General features: G+C 46.1%; 2 protein-coding genes across 2 annotated transcripts; one reads left to right on the top strand and one right to left on the bottom strand.

Annotated features, from left to right (window-relative positions):
- Nucleotides 1–276: 276 nt before the first annotated feature.
- LOC103697920 (receptor like protein kinase S.2) lies at nucleotides 277–3,112 on the top strand. The gene has a single exon (XM_008779861.4). It carries the CDS (start codon nucleotides 509–511, stop codon nucleotides 2,921–2,923), a length of 2,415 nt encoding a protein of 804 aa, XP_008778083.2. The 5' UTR covers nucleotides 277–508; the 3' UTR covers nucleotides 2,924–3,112.
- An 11,831-nt stretch (nucleotides 3,113–14,943) lies between these two features.
- Nucleotides 14,944–18,766, bottom strand: LOC103697921 (probable calcium-binding protein CML22). Its single transcript, XM_039133998.1, is given in 10 exon segments — nucleotides 14,944–15,090; nucleotides 15,168–15,289; nucleotides 15,292–15,340; nucleotides 15,445–15,524; nucleotides 15,527–15,625; nucleotides 15,628–15,645; nucleotides 15,799–15,828; nucleotides 15,831–15,912; nucleotides 15,914–15,973; nucleotides 18,692–18,766. Coding segments are annotated over 10 exon segments (762 nt in total).
- Between the last annotated feature and the right edge of the window lie 847 nt (nucleotides 18,767–19,613).

The following is a 19,613-nucleotide window of genomic DNA, read 5'->3' on the forward strand; positions in this document are numbered from 1 at the left end:
CTAAGGCTTGAGCCCGCTCTGCTGATGACCTCCTTCTCTTTTCACATTTCCTTTCACATTTGCCTTCGCATTCTTCTATCTAATTCACATGTTCAGCCTCTACCGGTGACATGGATTCAGACCCAACTCCAGGCCCAGCACAGGAGCCCGCCACGGTGCTCTTAGCCACCCGGCCCACCGCCCATCCTCATCTCTGACGTCAACGCAACCATCTCCCTCTCTTTTCCCACAGTCGCACTGGCGATCCAACGGGGAACCAAAATGACCAACGCCGGACCCTCCAGAGGAACTTTGTTAATCCTTTATTCTTTCTTTGGCCCGCCGCTGCCACACAAGTCAACCACGAGGTTTCGGAAATTGGATGGAATACCAAACGACCCCGAGCTCCTCCTCCCCAAGTTCCCACCCCTTTATCTCCCCCCAGTGCTTTTATATATAAATTTACACCTACCTTTTTCTCTCTCCATAAGTCAAGATAAAGAGCTTGGGGAAGAGGCATGCACGCGTGATGGCGCTGAACCGCCTCTGCTTCATGTTACCGGCCGACGCCGATGAGATCGAACCTTCTCCGCCCCAATTCTCCAAGCACTACTCGGTCCGAAGCATAGGCCAGAGAATTTCCGCCCTCGCTCGCCGCTCCCTCCAGTGGTTCTGCCAGCGGCGGTGGCTCGGCTTCTGCCGATGCTTCCCCGACGACGACCACGACCTCTATGGCGATTCCTCCAGCTTCCAGGACACCCCCGGCATACCCGAATTCCCCTACAAGAAGGTCGGCAGCGGCGGTCCCCGAATTTTCAGCTACGCCGAGCTCTATATCGGCTCGAACGGATTCAGCGACAAGGAGGTCCTCGGCAGCGGCGGTTTCGGCCGCGTGTACCGCGCTGTCCTCCCGAGCGACGGCACTGTGGTCGCGGTCAAGTGCGTCGCCAGCCGCGGCGACCGATTCGAGAAGGCGTTCGCTGCCGAGCTGGTGGCGGTCGCGCATCTCCGCCACCGCAACCTCGTCCGCCTCCGCGGCTGGTGCGTCCACGACGAGCAGCTCCTCCTCGTCTACGACTACATGCCCAACCTTAGCCTCGACCGCCTCCTCTTCGCTCCCGCCTCCGCAGGGCCGCAGCTCGGGTGGGACCGCCGGCGGCGGATCGTGTCGGGCCTCGCGGCCGCTCTCTTCTACCTCCACGAGCAGCTCGACACCCAGATCATCCACCGCGATGTCAAGACCAGCAACGTGATGCTTGATTCCGAGTACAACGCCCGGCTCGGGGACTTCGGCCTGGCCCGGTGGCTCGAGCACACCAACGAGCAGCTGGAGGTCTCGATGCGGTCGGTGTCGGTGAACAAGTACCAATTCCGGTTGACCGATACGAGCCGGATTGGAGGCACGATTGGCTACCTACCCCCGGAGAGCTTCCAGAAACGCGTCATGGCGACGGCCAAGTCCGACGTGTTCAGCTTCGGGATTGTCGTGCTGGAGGTGGCGACCGGGCGGCGCGCCGTCGACCTAACCTACCCTGATGAACAGATTTTCATGCTGGATTGGGTGCGACGCCTGTCGGACGAGGGGGATTTCTTGAACGCCGGGGATGGTAGGTTGCCGGACGGTTCCTACTCGCTCGCAGAAATGAAGCGGCTAATCCACCTCGGCCTCCTCTGCTCTCTCCACGACCCCCAAGGCCGGCCGACGATGAAATGGGTGATGGAGACCCTCTCTACCGGCTCCTCCGGCGAATTGCCGGCCCTCCCATCTTTCCAATCCCATCCCCAGTACATCTCCCTTTCCTCCTCCTCCACCACCACCGCTACAACAAACACCAACTCCAACTACCTCACCGCCGCCGGCACTACCATGTTCTACACCGCCGACAATGGCGGTGGCTCCGCAGGAAGCAGCGAGGGCCGACGTTGCTCGAATTCGTTCCTCGACGTCGACACGCCCCGGGAGATCTCCTACAAGGAAATCGTCGCCATCACCAGCAATTTCTCCGAGTCCCAGATGGTCGCCGAGCTCGACTTCGGCACCGGTTACCAGGGCTACCTGGAGAACCGCTTCCATGTCCTGGTGAAGAGGCTCGGAATGAAGACATGCCCCGCCCTGCGCGCCCGGTTCTCGAACGAGCTCCACAACCTCGCGAGGCTCCGCCACCGCCACCTCGTCCAGCTCCGCGGCTGGTGCACCGAGCAAGGGGAGATGCTCGTCGTCTACGACTACTCCTCCAGCAGCCTCCTCAGTCACTACCTCTTCCACCACAACTCGGTCCTGGCGTGGCACCACCGCTACAACATCGTCAAGTCCCTCGCCTCGGCCATCCTTTACTTGCATGAGGAATGGGACGAGCAGGTGATCCACCGCAACATAACGTCGTCCGCCATCTTTCTGGACCAGGACATGAATCCCCGGCTCGGGTGCTTCGCCCTCGCGGAGTTCCTTACTCGGAATACGTACGGCCACCATGTTTCGAGCTCGTCTTCTTCCGCTCGCGGGATCTTCGGGTACATGTCCCCCGAGTACATGGAGTCAGGGGAGCCGACGACGATGGCGGACGTGTACAGCTTCGGCGTGGTGGTTTTGGAAGTTGTGAGTGGGATGATGGCAGTCGACTTCCGGCTGCCCGAGGTTCTGCTGGTGAATAAGGTGAGGAGTTTCGAAGCACGAAAGAGGCCTCTAGAAGCGCTGGCGGACCGGAGATTGGACGGGACGCTCGACCCTAGGGAGATGATGAGGCTGGTGAAGCTGGGAATGGCTTGCACCCGCTCAAATCCTGAATCGAGGCCAAGCATGAAGCAGATTGTCAGCATATTAGACGGCAAAGATGAGCTACTAAAGATGTTGGGCCACAAGAAAGAAGGGAGGGAAGATTGGGAAGGGAGGAATGCTGCTTCTCTGTCCTTGATTAAGAGAATCCAAGCTCTTGGCATACATTGAGGTCTTGAAGAACTAAATTTTGATGTGTTCGTGATTCTCTTGTGAAGCAGGGGTCTTGAATTTTTCAGTTTGTTGTGGATTTTTCTGCCTTTTTCTCTCCTTTTTTTTTTCTTTTGGTGTAAACAGAGCTTTGGTGCGTGAAATGTATTTGCTTGACAGTACGATAATCTCGACTCTAGGTTGTCATAATTCTTTGATCTGGTCCAAGCGTTTCGAACCTCTTCACCCTCAGTTTTTCTTTTGTGCTTTTAAATTTGTTTCTAGATGAAACACTCAAGGTAGGATCCTTGGAAAGAAATACATACCGTCAAATATAAGTTTTAGAATGCTTCCATGATCTTTATCCATAAATGTAAGAAAACGAAAAGTCGATATGTCAAAAAAGACAGATTCGGGATTATGACTTTTACCTACAATTGCGTTCTGACTGGCTATAAATGTAAGTTCTTTTTTGACAATTTGGTCCCCCCCCCCCCCACCCCCCTCACCACCCCCGGGGAAAAAAAAAAAAGATGATGGCATTGAACTTTGACATTCTTGAAAAATCAGAATATTAAAAGTCAGGAGTTGCAATATCATTAGCGAGAGGACAGATTAGATCACAAAAGAAAAGGTGCTGATCGTTGCATGTTCCTTTCAGCAGGCAACCAAACCCACTAGATTAATGTTAGAAAAATAGGATTCTCCTGAGATTTTGGTCATAATGATTAATGTGAGATGCTACCAAAGAAATCTGAGTTGAAGTTTCTGGAGGCTTTCGCTGCTATGGTGATGTTTTCCGGCTCAAAACATCTTTGAGACTAATTACCGTCGAATCGGACCGAGGTGGGAGAGTAGCTCGGTCATTCTTGAGGTCGGTTGGAGGCGAGCGGAGCAGGCCGATTGATGCATCGGGTGTTGGGCTTCTAGGAAGATGGCTTGCAAAAAGCCCACTTGCTAAAGACTTTCCGATGCTTAAGTTGGAACAACGAGGCAACATCATAGAAGAAAGAGGGTTTCAGCACAGAGTGATTGTGTGAATGATATTGTATATATTATATGTTGCTTACCTAAGGTCCTTGGCCTACATCTTTACATAGGGGAGCTCATTTTATCGTTATCTGACCTGATGTGGTATGTAACAATGGCCAGGTAACGGCCGGTAGTACGGCCACGGCATGGAAGCCAGTCTGTGTGGGTGGCAGGTAGCGCTGGTAGCCACAGACCATGGTGCTGACACAAATTAGGGTTGCCAGAGCTGTCGACTGTTAGGTCTATCAGACCATGCCGACACATGTTGATTGTTCTCCTCGGTTGATGGCTCCTCCTCGGTTGGAACCGAAGTCACTCATCTTGGTTGGTTGGCAGCTCGGTTGGGGCCAAAGTTGTTCTTCTCGGCTTATGTTGATTTGGCCTAAGATCGAGGTGTTCAATATTTTTTCCGTTACTTACCCCCTACTTCTAAGGCCAAACTGTATTTCAGTTTGGGCGACGAAAATCAAGTTGATCTTCGATCAAGGGTGAGACTTTCATCACGAGCAATAAATGTGTCGATCTGTCTTCTCGAAGCATCGCCGTACCCAGGTTGTCCCAAGGCATCATCATTGGACGGTTTTTATCGAGCTGACATTACTGCAACAATCCTGGAGATTCACCACACTGTGTCCCAAGCCGGCATGTGGCTTGATCTACTTGAGTAGCCAAATCGGCGCTTTGATCAAGGCCGTCTATACCTCTATATAAGGGTGGCTCTGCCTTTCAACTTACATTGCTTGCTTCATCCACTATTTTGCCCGTGTGCATAAGTGTCGAGGCCTCCTGGTTGTGCTCCTGTGAATCTTCATTTCTCTGGCACCAACTTCCACTGTGCTCCTCCATTTTTCGATGGGTTTCTGCCTTTGGTTGCTCATCCCTTCTCCTTGTCTTCTCCATCGTTGCCCTATCTTCTTTTGCATCTTTTTCTTTAGCTTCTTATTTATTTCTCCTACCTCGAGTGATAATGTGGTTAACAGCTCGAAGGGAGGTCGGTCACCGAACCATTCTCTCCAGACTCGGTAGCTGTCATCGTCGGCTGAGTTTGAGGTCAAATCGGGTCCGAGCTGCGAGGCGTTCGTCTTCACTCAAGAGAAGATGGACGTTGTCCAAGCCCAGCATTTTATTCCTCCCGAGTTCATCTTCGAGCTCGCTAGTCCCAGTGACTAGGTTATCCAATCTGCTCCTTCTCGGCTCGGCCTGTATGAGGAGACTCTGCAGGCTGAGCTGAGACTACCTCTCCACCCTATTTTTGTAAAGCTGATGAGGGCCTATAGCCTCATCCCGACCCAATTGTTTGTTCCCTCCGAGCAGCTGCAGGGGTTCGAGACCATGTAAAGGGTGCCTTGAACCAACTTGAGTCGGTCCCCGAGGTTGCCTAGTGATGATCAAAGGGCCTTGGATTGGCTTCTAAAATCTCGATCCGAGATTTTCGCCCTATAGGAGTTGTTATCCAAGGAGACTGATTAATATCGGTCTGAGCCCGGCCAACCCCCTAGGTAAGCTCCTCTTGAACTCTTCCTTTATCTTCCCGCCATTTTGCATTCCTTTTTGATCATGTCCTTAGTTTTGCAGTGTTCGCCACAAAAGTGCGATCTACATATCACTAAAATTAGTGTTATTGCTAACCGATAATGATAAATTCACTAGATTAATATTACATTTTTTGTTTGGCACAGGTTATCATTTAAATACGTATTTGGCACATATTGGGATGATTCATGACCCCAAGCCTGATCATGCTGGAGCATAATTGAACCTAGTCAAAGCACATTTGCACCCGAGCAGCACATATCTGCACGTCACAGTCTAGAGTGCATTAGAATTCAAAATAAAGGAAGATAATGTGTGGCTAGGGAAGTATTCTAAGTATTAGCTACATACTTCATCTTTAACCGTTCAAGCTCCCAGATCAACGACCAGGCATCCCGTGCTTCCAGAATTTTTCCAACCTTAGCATCAGCCGTCCACGGATCACGCCATCATCGCCTCCTCACAGCATCCCAAAATCCCAACCATCCGTGCCTTCCTTCCTTGCACCCACGATCAGCCCCTCCTCCGCATTCATCTCCCTCCCAGCAAGGCGGATCCCAGCCATCCGTGCCAGCCACCATGCCAGCAGCGCCCGCATCCCCAGCTCCTTCCAATCCCGCAATCCGTCCGCACCTCCAGCTGTGGCATCCATCCCAGATCCTAGGCGCCCATCAAGCCATGATCGGCTCCTCCGGCTTCAGCCCCTCCTCCGCGCTCATCATCCACGGATCCACCTTCCGGAATCCCAGCGACCACATTCTTCATACGAAGGAAATCCCAGCCATCCGCGCCTTCCGCATCAGGCGTCCGGCGATCTCGCGTCCGTGGCCAAAGAGGGAAGTCGTCCGGAGAAATCCTCCCACCATTTTCTCCTCCTTTCCAGCATCCCGGATGACCCGTGATTCCTTCCCAAATTTCAAGTGACCCCACGGCTATAAGAGGAGAAGGAGGAAGAGTAGGGGGGGTGTGCTCGGTGGAGGCCAAGAAACAGAGGAGGGAGGAGAGGTTCCTGGTTTGGTTTGGAAGAGAGGGCTCAGTTCGGTGGGGAGAGAAGAAGAAACAGAGCATTGCTCTGTTCTTGAAAAAAAGAAAGAAAAACAAATCACTTTTCTTCTCCCTCTCTCTCCCACGGTGGAACTTCAACATAGAATTTTTTTTTCTCTCTTCTTTCCAAGAATAGAGCAATGCTCTGTTTCTTCTTCTCTCCCCACCGAACCAAGCCCTCTCTTCCAAACCAAACCGGGAACCTCTCCTCCCTCCTTTGTTTCTTGGCCTCCACCGAGCACACCCCCCTGCTCTTCCTCTTTCTCCTCTTATAGCCGCAGGGTCACTTGAAATTTGGGGAGGAATCAAGGGTCATCCGGGATGCTGGGAAGGAGGATGAAATGGTGGGAGGATTGCTTCGGACGACTTCCCTCTTTGGCCACGGACGCGAGATCGCCGGACGCCTGATGCGGAAGGCGCGGATGGCTGGAATTTCCGCCGCGTGAAGAATGTGGTCGCTGGGATTCTGAGAGGTGGATCTGTGGATGATGAGCGCGGAGGAGGGGCTGAAGCCCGAGGAGCCGATCACGGCTTGATGGGCGCCTGGGATCTAGGACGGATGCCACGGCTGGAGGTGCGGACGGATCGCGGGATTGGAAGGAGCTGGGGATGCGGGCGCTGCTGGCACGGTGGCTGGCACGGATGGCTGGGATCTGCCTTGCTGGGAGGGAGATGAATGCGGAGGAGGGGCTGATCGTGGGTGCAAGGAAGGAAGGCACGGATGGTTGGGATTTCGGGATGCTGTGAGGAGGCGATGATGGCGTGATTCGTGGACGGCTGATGCTAAGGTTGGAAAAATTCTAGGAGCACGGGATGCCTGGTCGTTGATCTGGGAGCTTGAACGGTTGAAGATGAAGTATGTAGCTAATACTCAGAATACTTTCCTAGCCACTCATTATCTTCCTTTATTTTGAATTCTAATGCACTCTAGACTATGACGTGCAGACATGTGCTGCTCGGGTGCAAATGTGCTTTGACTAGGTTCAATTATGCTCCAGCGTGATCAGGCTTGGGGTCATGAATCATCCCAATCTGTGCCAAATACGTATTTAAATGATAACCTGTGCCAAACAAAAAATGTAATATTAATCCAGTGAATTTATCATTATCGGTTAGCAATAACACTAATTTTAGTGACATGTAGGTCGCACTTTTGTGCTCTCATCAGCCGCCATGAAGACCGACCTCATGCTGATTCGTTAGAGCAGAAAAATAAAAAAGAGGTCGGCCGCTGCTGCTAAGGTTGGGGTTTCCTAGAAGAAAAGGCCAGCAGTCTTTGTCAAATGTAAAAACATGACCATCCTGTGCTAGACACGAAACAAAATTCAAATTTCTGCTAGCAGCAGGTACATAATAACAGTCTCTAAGTAATAAACTAATACCAGACGGTAATTGCAGAGAATTGATGCCCACAGCCACAGCAGCAACTTTTGCCCCGTTGCCAACCCGAAGGGTTACCGCACCTTCCGTCAGCCTTCTACTTTCCTTTAGACCTTGCATAGTAGTGCACAAATGAGCACTAGAACCAGAATCTATAACCCAACTAGAAGTAGAAGAAATCGTAAGATTAGTTTCAATTACGAGCAAGTCTAACATACCTTCTGAAGGTGTGTCTACCTTTTTGTTCTTCAGGCTCTCGAGATACGAAGGGCAGTTCCTCTTCCAATGGCTGTCGACATTGCAGTGGAAATATTTTCCTTTATCATTAGTCTTTTTCTTTTGAACTTCCTTCTTTGGCTTCTTGTCTTTCTTCTGCTTCTTTGCTGGCTTCTTTTTCTTCCAAGTAGACTTTCTCTGGGAACCAGAAGTCAACTCAGCAGCAAAGACAGTGCCTCTTGAACCTTTCAAGGCTTCCTCAGTTGTTATCAACATATTTAACAATTCAGTCTTAGTGCATTCAATCTTATTAATGTGGTAGTTTACTATAAACTGCCCAAATGAATCAGGAAGGGATTGTAGGATCAGATCTATTTGCAATTTCTTGTGCATGTTCATACCGAGCTTCTCAAGCTCCTCTAGGTCCTTGATCATAGTCAGACCGTGATCATGGACAGACTGCCCCTCGCGCATCTCCACTTTGAAGAGCCTTTTGAACACTTCGAAACGAGCTGTGCGACTCTGCTCACCATACAACTCTTGCAGGTGTGCCAATATCTCCCTAGCAATCTTCATATTCTCATGCTGGCATTGGAGTTCATTGGACATGGATGCCATGATGTAGTACTTGACCTTAATGTCATCATCCGTTCACTTTTGATGCATCTCACGCTGATCATCAGTAGGACGTGCTGGTAGTCTGGGGATATCTCTTTCGAGTATATAGCCTAGTTTCTCACAATTCAGAACGATTTTGAGGTTCCTAAGCCAGTCTTTGTAATTTGGTCCGGTCAGTCGGTTGGTCTCCAGGATACGGGTCAAAGGGTTAGAAGCTGACATTATGATCTGTAGAGAGTAAAGATTCTAGTTAGACTTTATACTTAATCTTAGTTTGTTCTAGGATCTTTTAGAACAAATGTACCTCCCACTATTTTCTTGAATCCCTCACACTTCCCTGGTGGAGAAACGAAAACCCTACGCGACTAGGGTTTCTAGTATGTACTGGCGGTCCCACCGATTTACATGCCACCTCACCTAACAGTTATTGGTGACATATAAAAGGATGAGTGTACAACTCTTGTACAATGCTTCTTAAGCATATTGCAGTGCTACTTGGTCTCTAAGTTATGAAGACCTCACCTAACAGTTATTGGTCCCATTCTTTAGTTAAGTCAGGCCCACCGTATAACCGTAGAAATAAAGTCGCCATTGGGTCCTCACCTAACAGTTATTGGTACCCAACCCCAGCTTTATCCTACAACATCTCATGTCTATACAGAGGTCTAGTCCCCCGATGTAACTTGTCCACTGTGTCCAGCCGAGACAAATCAACACCGGAAAGACCTTAGCAGCTCTACTACGGTGGAAGACCTATGGACTTAATATTGTGTAATCATGTCTTAGTGTTTGCAACCTTGAGCTCTTCATAAGAGGTAATCGAACAATTGGCCAGGTAAGCAGGTGGGAGGCTCCCCTTACTCAGAGAGTAAGGTCCTACTTAAGTAACCATCTTTCATGCTTTCCTAGACACCAATTAGATCAAGTAATTTAATATGACTCGCTCATGTTGGTTCACTCTCGACTGATTGAGGAGTTTTTAGTTTGGGTCCTTTTCAATTGATTATTTACATCTCATGCACATATCCATCTACCCGTTATGCATAGGCATAAATATAAACATCCAGGCATATATAACAAATTAAAAGTAACTGGTGATGATCATGGATCCAGAATGGGGTCATTGTACAAGCACATGCACGTCAATTGGTTAGATCGTCTTCAACTCTTGACTCGATCTTGATCCCTTAGGTCCAATTATGATCAACTCTTTGATCCATCTTCAATCAACCTTTGATCTCGATTCGCGCAAGGCTTGCTTGTAGAGTAATGCATCGATTAACCATCGACGTGCATCACACATCACAGATTACATCCCAAATAAAATTCAAAAATAAAAGAATAATTACAATCCTTTGTCATGAGACACGTAGGTCTCTAATACATGAATTTAAGATGCACGCAGGCATTTGAAAAACTGAATTACATGTCATCACATAAAATCACAGAACATCACAGAACATTTTAGCACATTCACAAAGGGTCATCCATGATCATCACCACTCGCATCACATGCAAAAATATAATTTATAGTTCTGAAACTTAACTGATTACATCATTCCATGAGTTGCTGATCATGCAAGATATGATTCTAAATATTTGTAATCATATTATCAAAGCAATAGAATCATTAATCAAAGCATATAAAAATCAGCATGCAAAAATCAGCAACTTGAAATTCTGCATGCAGAAATTTCGGCAAACTTAATCCTTTAAATTTCAGATCTAATATGCCTTTATTAATTAATCCTAATCATAATCTACGAAGCCTAGGCTCTGATACCACTGTTGGGAACCCGCCCATGCCGCAGAAATTTCAGATTGCAGCGGAAGGGGCATGCGCGGGATCGACGTTCATCTCATGAACGTATTTCAAAAATCGTTCGTAGATAGATTAGGATTAAAAGCTTTTAAAATATTAGAAGATCAGATCTTCACCTTGTGCGGGTAGATGATCACCGTAAACTGATGTTCGTGGTTATAGATGAAGGTTCACTTGAAGCCGCACGCGCGTCCGGCCTCTACGGATATCCACACGAAGCAGAGAACCGATCCAAATGCTCGAATCTCCCTGGGGTGCTAGCTCCCTTGCAGAGATTTATTTTGATGGCTGATCACCTCCTTTTGAATCAAATTTTGAATACCAGAGGGAGAAGGAAGAAGAAGGAGGGATCTGGAAGAAGAACCAAAGTCTGCTTGCAGCCCTTTTCTTTCCCTTGCGTTGGAAGAATGAAGGGAGGAGGGGAGGGCCGCCAAGCCTTCTCTCTTTCTTCCCTTGCTTGCAGCTGAAACCAAGAGGAGGAAGAGGGGATCACGGCTAGAAGGAGAATGGCTTGAATGCCCTAGGTGCCGCCCCTCTTATCCTTAAAAAGGGATGTGGAGCTCCTAACTTTTAGGAGCTCCTAACAATTTTCCTAAGAGGGGCGTCGGCCCCTCTTTGTTTGCCGCACCAAGGAAGTAAGAGAGGAGGGGCGTGCGCCCCTCCCTCTTGGTTAACCTAGTCCTCCTCTAAGGAGGATTAGGAGGCCCTAATGTGGTTAAGTCCTAATCTAATTAGGCTTAGAACAAGGGTGAACCAATTTTGGGTTTAATCAATGCTAGTCCTAATCCAATTAGAACTCAAATGAATTATGACTCAATTGAACTCTTCAATCCTAATCCAATTAGGAGTCATATTAATTCATTAGATTAACATATAATTAGGACCTAAGAAATCCTAATCCAATTAGGACTTGCTCAATTTTAGTCCTAATCCAATTAGGACTTTAATTTGAATCCAAAATCCTAATCAAATTAGGACTCTAGAAATCCTATTCTAAGTAAGACTCTGATTCGAATTCGAAAGTCTAATTCAATTAGGACTCTAGGAATCCTACTCTAAGTAGGACTCCCAGTCCTAATCCAATTAAGACTCTAGAAATCCTATTCCAAGTAGGATTCGTGTTTAAGTCCAATTAATCAAATCCCATTATTCCTTCTTCAACCCTTTATCAATCAAATTGATTATTCGTGATTCATAATCACAATTCAACCATCGGATCGGTCAATACCTCTAATGTATGTGACCCCATAGGTTCTATTATATTTGGTAGTGAGATATATTGCGATCTCTATCACAATATCATTGAAAAACTCCTTTCAATGGGTTGGAACAATTCCTCCTCAACTCACCAGAAATTATCGGCCATCGAGATAGTCCCTATGAGTCCCACCATCCATCAGTGACACCTAGCAGCATGTAGTAGCTACCCAGCAAAATGGAATGATGAACCTTTAGGTGCAGTTATTGTATGATACAGTGTTTCTATCGTGGATCCCTACAGGACGGAGGTCTTGGACAACTTATCAAACCCCATCGTCTATCATATGTCAAGATTTATTCGACTTTAAGTTCGAGAGTGGAAAACTCTTTCTCCACTATGCATACTGCCCTAGCCGAGGTCTTACAAACTCAATCTTATAAATCACATAGGATCTCTCCTCTTCTATCAAGGTTGATAGATTCCATATAGATGCATACCCTACTCCTACAGTGAACCTACTGCAGCCAATCTACACTACAAGGATCCGTATGTCTAGAGACCATGTATACGTGCAGTCAAACTACAATAACCTCACTGTAAGTAGCCGAAGTACGGCAAGTCAAAGGACTGGTCACACTACTGGAACATCAAGCAAGTCACTGACGAGTGGATAGACGTCCAAGTAACTTTTTATCTTGTTCACGCTCAGTACCCTTATTCTCTAACAAGCATCGGATCGGTCAATACCTCTAATGTATGTGACCCCATAGGTTCTATTATATTTGGTAGTTAGATATATTGCGATCTCTATCACAATATCATTGAAAAACTCTTTTCAATGGGTTGGAACAATTCCTACTCAACTCACCAGGAATTATCGGCCATCGAGATAATCCCTGTGAGTCCCACCATCCATCAGTGACACCTAGCAGCATGTAGTAGCTACCCAGCAAAATGGAATGATGAACCTTTAGGTGCAGTTATTGTATGATACAGTGTTTCTATCATGGATCCCTACAGGATGGAGGTCTTGGACAACTCGTCAACCCCATCGTCTATCATGTGTCAAGATTTATTCGACTTTAAGTTCGAGAGTGGAAAACTCTTTCTCCACTATGCATACTGCCCTAGCCGAGGTCTTACAAACTCAGTCTTATAAATCACATAGGATCTCTCCTCATCTATCAAGGTTGATAGATTCCATATAGATGCATACCCTACTCCTACAATGAACCTACTGCAGCCAATCTACACTACAAGGATCCGTATCTCTAGAGACCATGTATACGTGCAGTCAAACTACAATAACCTCACTGTAAGTAGCCGAAGTACGGCAAGTCAAAGGATTGGTCACACTACTGGAACATCAAGCAAGTCACTGACGAGTGGATAGACGTCCAAGTAACTTTTTATCTTGTTCACGGCTCAGTACCCTTATTCTCTAACAAGCACCTGCACTATCACTTCAGTGTCCCTACACCGTGGACTCGAGTCTCGTCCATCCATAAGGAAAGCGATGTATGCACTGATCTCATCGGATCAATCACCGTCCTCGGTGATGATCCATCGATCAGGAGCATTTAGAAATTAATCACTAATGATACATGGCTCAAATTCTCAACTCTTGAGAATATACATCATCATCTTATTAATTTCTTGGACGATTCATAGACACATAAACAATATGAATAAAAAGATGCCTTTTATTATTCAATAATAATAAAGTCAAGTACAAAACTATATTCCAGAATTAATAAGGTGTCAGCCATATTGGTTTCTAGGGCATATATCTAACAGTGTCAAGTGTTTCCAACAAGCCAAGGGTCGGGCCAAGCTGCACCCAGTAGACCCACCCTTTGACTTGTTCTCCACGGCATTCTGAAGAGGCAAATATCAACCGGCGTTACCCGCATCGGCCCAAATCAGCAACTTAATAAGGTGCGCACAAGAAGCACGAGGTGAGAATTTGGTGCGGTGGCTCGGGGCCGAAAGCTACCCTCCATCAGCCTTTCCTCGCATGCGGGCGCACTGCTCCACGCACTGATGCTCTTCCCCGTGCACCTGCATACCGGTGCAAACCGGTTTGGTTCGACCGGTATAAATGCGGTACTGTACTTGTACCAATGCGAACCGATCTAGTTCGCTCTGGTATGCCTTTGTACTGCTTGGTTTCGGCCCCTTTCGGAACTGTTTTCTACTACTGTATCAGACTGATTAGGGACCGGATATGTCCGGTATAGGCCGGTTCAGTATACCATGGCTGGAGGTGAGCTGAGCAGGCCAGTTGACGCATCGGCTGCTGGGCTCTTTTGGAGTTAGCCTGCTTGATGGGGAGCCTCCGATTCTTAAGCTAGAATAATGAGGTAACAATATGGAAGGGAGAGGATTTCAATAGAAGGTGATTCTGTGAGTAATATCGTATATATTATATGTTGCATATCTTAGCTCCCTTGGGCTACCCCTTTATATAGGAGAGTTTACTTTGTCGTTACCTAACCTGATGTGGCATGCAATGATTGCCAAATAAAGGCCGGTAGTACAACCATGGTGTGCGATCTAGTTTGCGTGGGCGGCGAGTAGCGTCGGTGGGTGCTGACCATGATGCTGCCACGACTACAGGCTGCTAGAGCTATCGGTTGCTAGGACTGTCAGTCTTTGTTAGCACGTGTTGATTGTTTTTCTCGACCAATTGGCTCCTCTTCAGTCGGGATCGAAGTCGCTCAGCTCAGTTGGCTGGCTGCTCGGCTGGGGCCGAAGTTGTTCTCCTCGGTTTATATCTAAGATCAATGCAGTAGATCTAGCCCGAGGTCGAGGTGTCCAATGTTTTCCCCATCAAGACTCATGGAAAAATACAACAGCTCTATTTGACTGAACTCAAAAATTTTGACATTTCAATGGCTAGCCTAATCAAAGTTCAGACATAGTTCAGCTGGACTAGTTCAATAACCAAGCCAAATCAAATTAAAACCTGTATGTGGGTATCTACCATATCCTCCTTATCGGAAGTACAAAATAAAAGTGCATGTGACAGTGCAAATATCATTCAATGAACTTTCATGACACAAACTCATATGGAATGCTCATAATTAGTTTACGTTTTTATATGACACGGTTAAGTATACAAGCATGGTTAAATTCTAGAGCAGACATTGACATGTCAGACAGCCAGTCCAACCATCACTTTACTTATTTTTTTCAGAACTCAATTCTGATACAATTTGCAGGGCACGTCGTCACACCAGGGACTCCCTGATCATCATTATCCATTCCAATCCACTTTGAGAATGAAAACAGGAATTCTTTGAAATTAACCTTCCCATCCTTGTTCCAGTCCATTTCTTCTGCATTGATAGAGAAATAAAGGGTTAATGCACAACTCCGTCTCCATGAACAACAACAAAAATGAAAGAGGAGACATTAAATCGTCTCAAAGTGATGTGATTTGGTGATTTCTCCTTTGTAGTCGTTTCATTAAATGCCAGCATCATGTCCTTCCTTTTTAGCTTGCCATCACCATTTTTGTCCAGAAATAGGAATGCATCACAATTGCATCAAAAGCAGCTTCAAGCTGTGGTGATCCAATTCTTGGCATCTGATGACATTTCAAGACATGAAATGAACTCACACGTGGCACAAACATTGTCCGCTTGTACGGTAAGGAAAAATGGATCAAGCAGTCAAATGTGTTCTATATACATTGTCAGTCGCAGAAGCAGGCTCCATCAGAAGATAGATAAGACAAAGGAGAATAATGAACTCATTGAATTGCATTCCTCATTTCCATCCTCATCGCAGTAGTGGTAAAGCCATTTATCTCCTCCTCAGTAAGATTGCACTTGAAGTGTACTCAAGCACTTCTTTAGTTCTTCACGATCATTGTTCCATTTGAGTCCTCATCTGTAAAACATGCAACCAGGCATTATTAAAATTTTGATATAGTAGTAAGTAATTTAATATGAAATGGTCTATCTAGAATCAAACCAATTCATGTTGACTACACAATGTCTTAACATGCAGAGGTCAACAAGGAAAAGACGATTACTGACTCACCGTATTGTTCAAATACATCCTTCATATTTCCAACCCATCTTTGAAGTGAGGGAACCTCATGATTATGCTGTTCATAGACCTGAAAGGTTTGCTTTCTTGATGCAGATCTCTGCTTAATGGCTTCAATTAATTTCTTCTCAAGCTTTTGATTCTGTCTTCTGTACTTGTTTGGGGACTTACAGTTGACAAGTGCACCACACACTTTATCAGAGAAGAAAGATCTCAATGCAGGACATGGGTGACAAAAGATCTGAAGGAAGGTACTTCAGCGTGTAACTTGCGGAATCTAATGTGAATTTTAGTGAACAAAGATGTTTGATACGCATATGTCGGTCACAAATAGAAAATCGGCTTCCTTCACAAAGCTTAGAGGAATTGTAATGCGAAAGAGCATTGTACTCTAGATGGGAGGCAGATTTGTTTTGCTTAAAAAACTGGTAGAGGTACTTAACTGTGTTCCAAGCTTACTTAACTTTGTGTCAAGAAGACTTAATTGTGTGCTAGGCTATATAAGTGTGTTCCAAGCATTATTTAAACTATTTGTACATAATACATGCTAACAGATTCTTATCCTGTGTGATTTTTATCTGATGGGATATGGTTCAATGACAATGCTCTCACTACGCACCTCTATACCTCCTCAATACGGGAGAAGCTGCTGTCATCCATCAAGTCCCTGAGCTTGTTGGCTGCCATCATCATCTTCACCCTCTTCCATCTTCTGCAACTTCCTTATGCAAGGAGTTTAACTCTCCACCACATTTTGGTGTGATCGCGGGGGTATCTTCGAAATTTAAAAAATGAAAATCGCTATTAGGGACCGAGAATTACAATTAGCAGAATTTCTGGACCAAAATGGTAGTTCTGATCAATAAGGACTTTCTATTATACATAGTCATCGTAAAGATGGAGAATTAATTATGGCTAATAATTATACATTATTTATACCTTTATTATTGTATTATACTATAAATATAATATAATATTTATTATATCATAATACATTGATATTTTATGTTATATAATATTAAATTATGTTATATTATTATGCTATAGTATACAATATTATATTACTATATTATAAAAATATTATATTAAATTACAGCAATATTATACTATATCATATATTTATGTATTAATACATATTATATTTTATTGTGCTCTATGGTATAAAACTATGCAATGTCCTTTTTGGTCATTTTGTCATACCAAAAGTACTTTCTCAGTTTGTTTACCAAACACATATTAAAGTTTATAGCACTTTGAAATGTAGTTACCAAACACAAATAGTTTTTTATAAAACTCTATTTCAAAAGCTCTACTACTAACAGCTCTATCAGATGGAGCCTTACACATATAAGTGTTCTTCCCTACATGCATGGTGGGTCATATCTAAGTCGTAAAGCTATGGGCGTCATAACAAAATATGTGCCACATCCATCGGTAATGCATCATGATACACCTTATACTCATAATCTCCCATTTTGACGAGCGCTAAACATCTCTCAATCACATGCAAGGTTTTCTTATTAACCCAATCTACTTTAAAAGGCTTGATGTGTGGCTCTACCTTAAAGTTCAATGTAGCTATAGCAGCCTCAGAGACCACATTCATGCTATTACCCTATCTATGACTAACTTAGCAAATCTCTTATTGCATCTAACGAACGTGTGAAAAATATAGTATGCTTCTATTAGGGGAAAACCAAGTCACCTAGAACAACCCGAAGGCGCCCGACCAGCGGACGCCTGACCAGACGGCGCTCGACCAGCGGGCGCCCGACCAGAAGGCGCTCGATCAGCGAACGCTTAACCGAAGGCGCCCGGTTAAAGGCAACTAGCCCGGCTCGCGTCCGACCAGAAGGCACCCAACTAGCAGGCGCCCGACCACCGGGCGTCCGACCAGAAGGCGCTCGATCAGCGAACGCTTAGCCCAAAGGCGCCCGGCCTAAAGGCAACTAGCCGGCTCGGCGTCCGACCAGACGCCAGTTTCGAGACGCCCCATCAGAGCAGCGATCACAACCAAATCTCTTTCGGGAGTCCAACTCTTAAAACCCGATCTCTCCACTCGCCTACTATCGTCACATCCCTTTGTAACTCGGTCAGGGCCATACCCTACTTCGCCGCCTACAATTAATGCGTATGATCTCTGTTGATCTCCAGCCCACTCAACCATTAAAGCATATGGCCTCTGCTAATCTCCGGCTCACTCAATGATGAGAGCATAAAAGTGCGACCTACATGTCACCAAATTAGTGTTATTGCTAACCGATAATAATAAATTCACTAGATTAATATTATATTTGGATTTGACACAGATTATCATAAATTAGTGATAAAATGCGCATTGAGTACAAATTTGACTCAGAAGGATTTCTTTCCAGATCCGACCCGGTTGAAGATCGGGTCGGGTCCGAGTTGGGTCCGGATCGGGTCCGAGTCGTGTCCGAGTCGGGGTTCGGGTCGAATTTTTCTATGCTTTTGGAAAAGAATTTTGGGCAAATCTAATTTGGCCATATCATAACTATGAGGTGCTGGGTGACATGACTTGAAAGACTTGCACTTGACCTCCAGTCAGAACAGATGATCCGTGACAAACTCAGTCCGTCCGTCTACAAGCCAAATTACATATCACACTATTTTTTTTTTAGATGACTGATTGGACGGAACTTGGTGTCTCCCAGCTCCCATCTCAGAACATCTTCCATCTTCGTCGATCCCACAGCATCCCGTGGCCTAGCATCCAAGCACTTGTGCCAGCTCTCGTCGGATCCCAGCATCACGCATCCATCTTCCTCTTCCGCTTCATCATCGGCGCCCTCCTAGCATCCCACGAAGCTCACGCGCTCGTCCGAGTCCGCCTCCTCCGAGATTCCTCCCAGCGTTCCAGCACCCAGCCACGATCAACATCCTTCCTCTTCAGCACCCCGTCGATCACGTTCCCAGCAGTCCCAGCATCGCGCCCCATTGCACACCGTCCGCATCTCCAGTGGTCCCGCGGCGGCCTCCAACGTTCCCATGATCAAGCCTCCCACGGATCACGCCATCATCGCAGCCGTTCGCACGTTCCCGTTTTCCGAATGCCCAGCGCCTCAGCCAGCACCATCTCCACGATCCGCCCAGCATTGTCCGAGTCTGCCTCCTTTGAAAACGGTGATGCATCCCACGCTTCAAGCCTCCGCGTCTGCAAGCAGCGTGATCCAAGCACCCAGCAGCTCATCCGAGATCGGCTCCTCCTTCCGTTTCCAAATCCCAACCCCCCAAGCAATCGGATCCCCATCGATCACGCATCCGTTACCCTCCATCAAGGGATTCATCGCTGTCCATCAAGGGGTGGGCGACTTATTTAAGGAGAGGAAGAGGGAAGGAGAAGGAAGGGGGGAGTGGAAGGTGGTCGGCGGGTTTGGTCTAAGAAAGAGGCAGAAGAGTAGTGCTCTGTTTTCAGATTTGAAAATAGAGCATTACGTTTCTTTATTTTTTTTTTTTGTTTTAGTTGCTTTTTTTTTTTAGAAGTTATGTTTTTAATTTGTGTATTAGTGATTCTGTTTTGAGTATCATATTGTTCCTATTTTTTTTTAGTTTAATTGAGAGCAATGTATTTTTTTAGTAAGAGTTTTATTTTGAGACATGTTGTTTTGGGGTTTTTAGTTTTAGTTTAATAGAGAGTTTTATTTATGCCGAAGCTTTTCTTTGATTAGTTAAATATATAAAATGCTCTTTAAATCTAAGTACATGTCTTCTAGTTAATTTCAATTAAAAATAATTCTCCGGTAGACTAGAGAATCCATCAACATCCTCAAAATAATGTTTTCCTT

The sequence above is a fragment of the Phoenix dactylifera genome, chromosome 14 (genome assembly GCF_009389715.1).
Source record: "Phoenix dactylifera cultivar Barhee BC4 chromosome 14, palm_55x_up_171113_PBpolish2nd_filt_p, whole genome shotgun sequence".
Lineage (NCBI taxonomy): Eukaryota > Viridiplantae > Streptophyta > Magnoliopsida > Arecales > Arecaceae > Phoenix > Phoenix dactylifera.

Coding starts and splice junctions, on each gene's coding strand:
- LOC103697920 (XM_008779861.4), top strand. CDS start 509: ATGGCGCTGAACCGCCTCTGCTTCATGTTACCGGCCGACGCCGATGAG.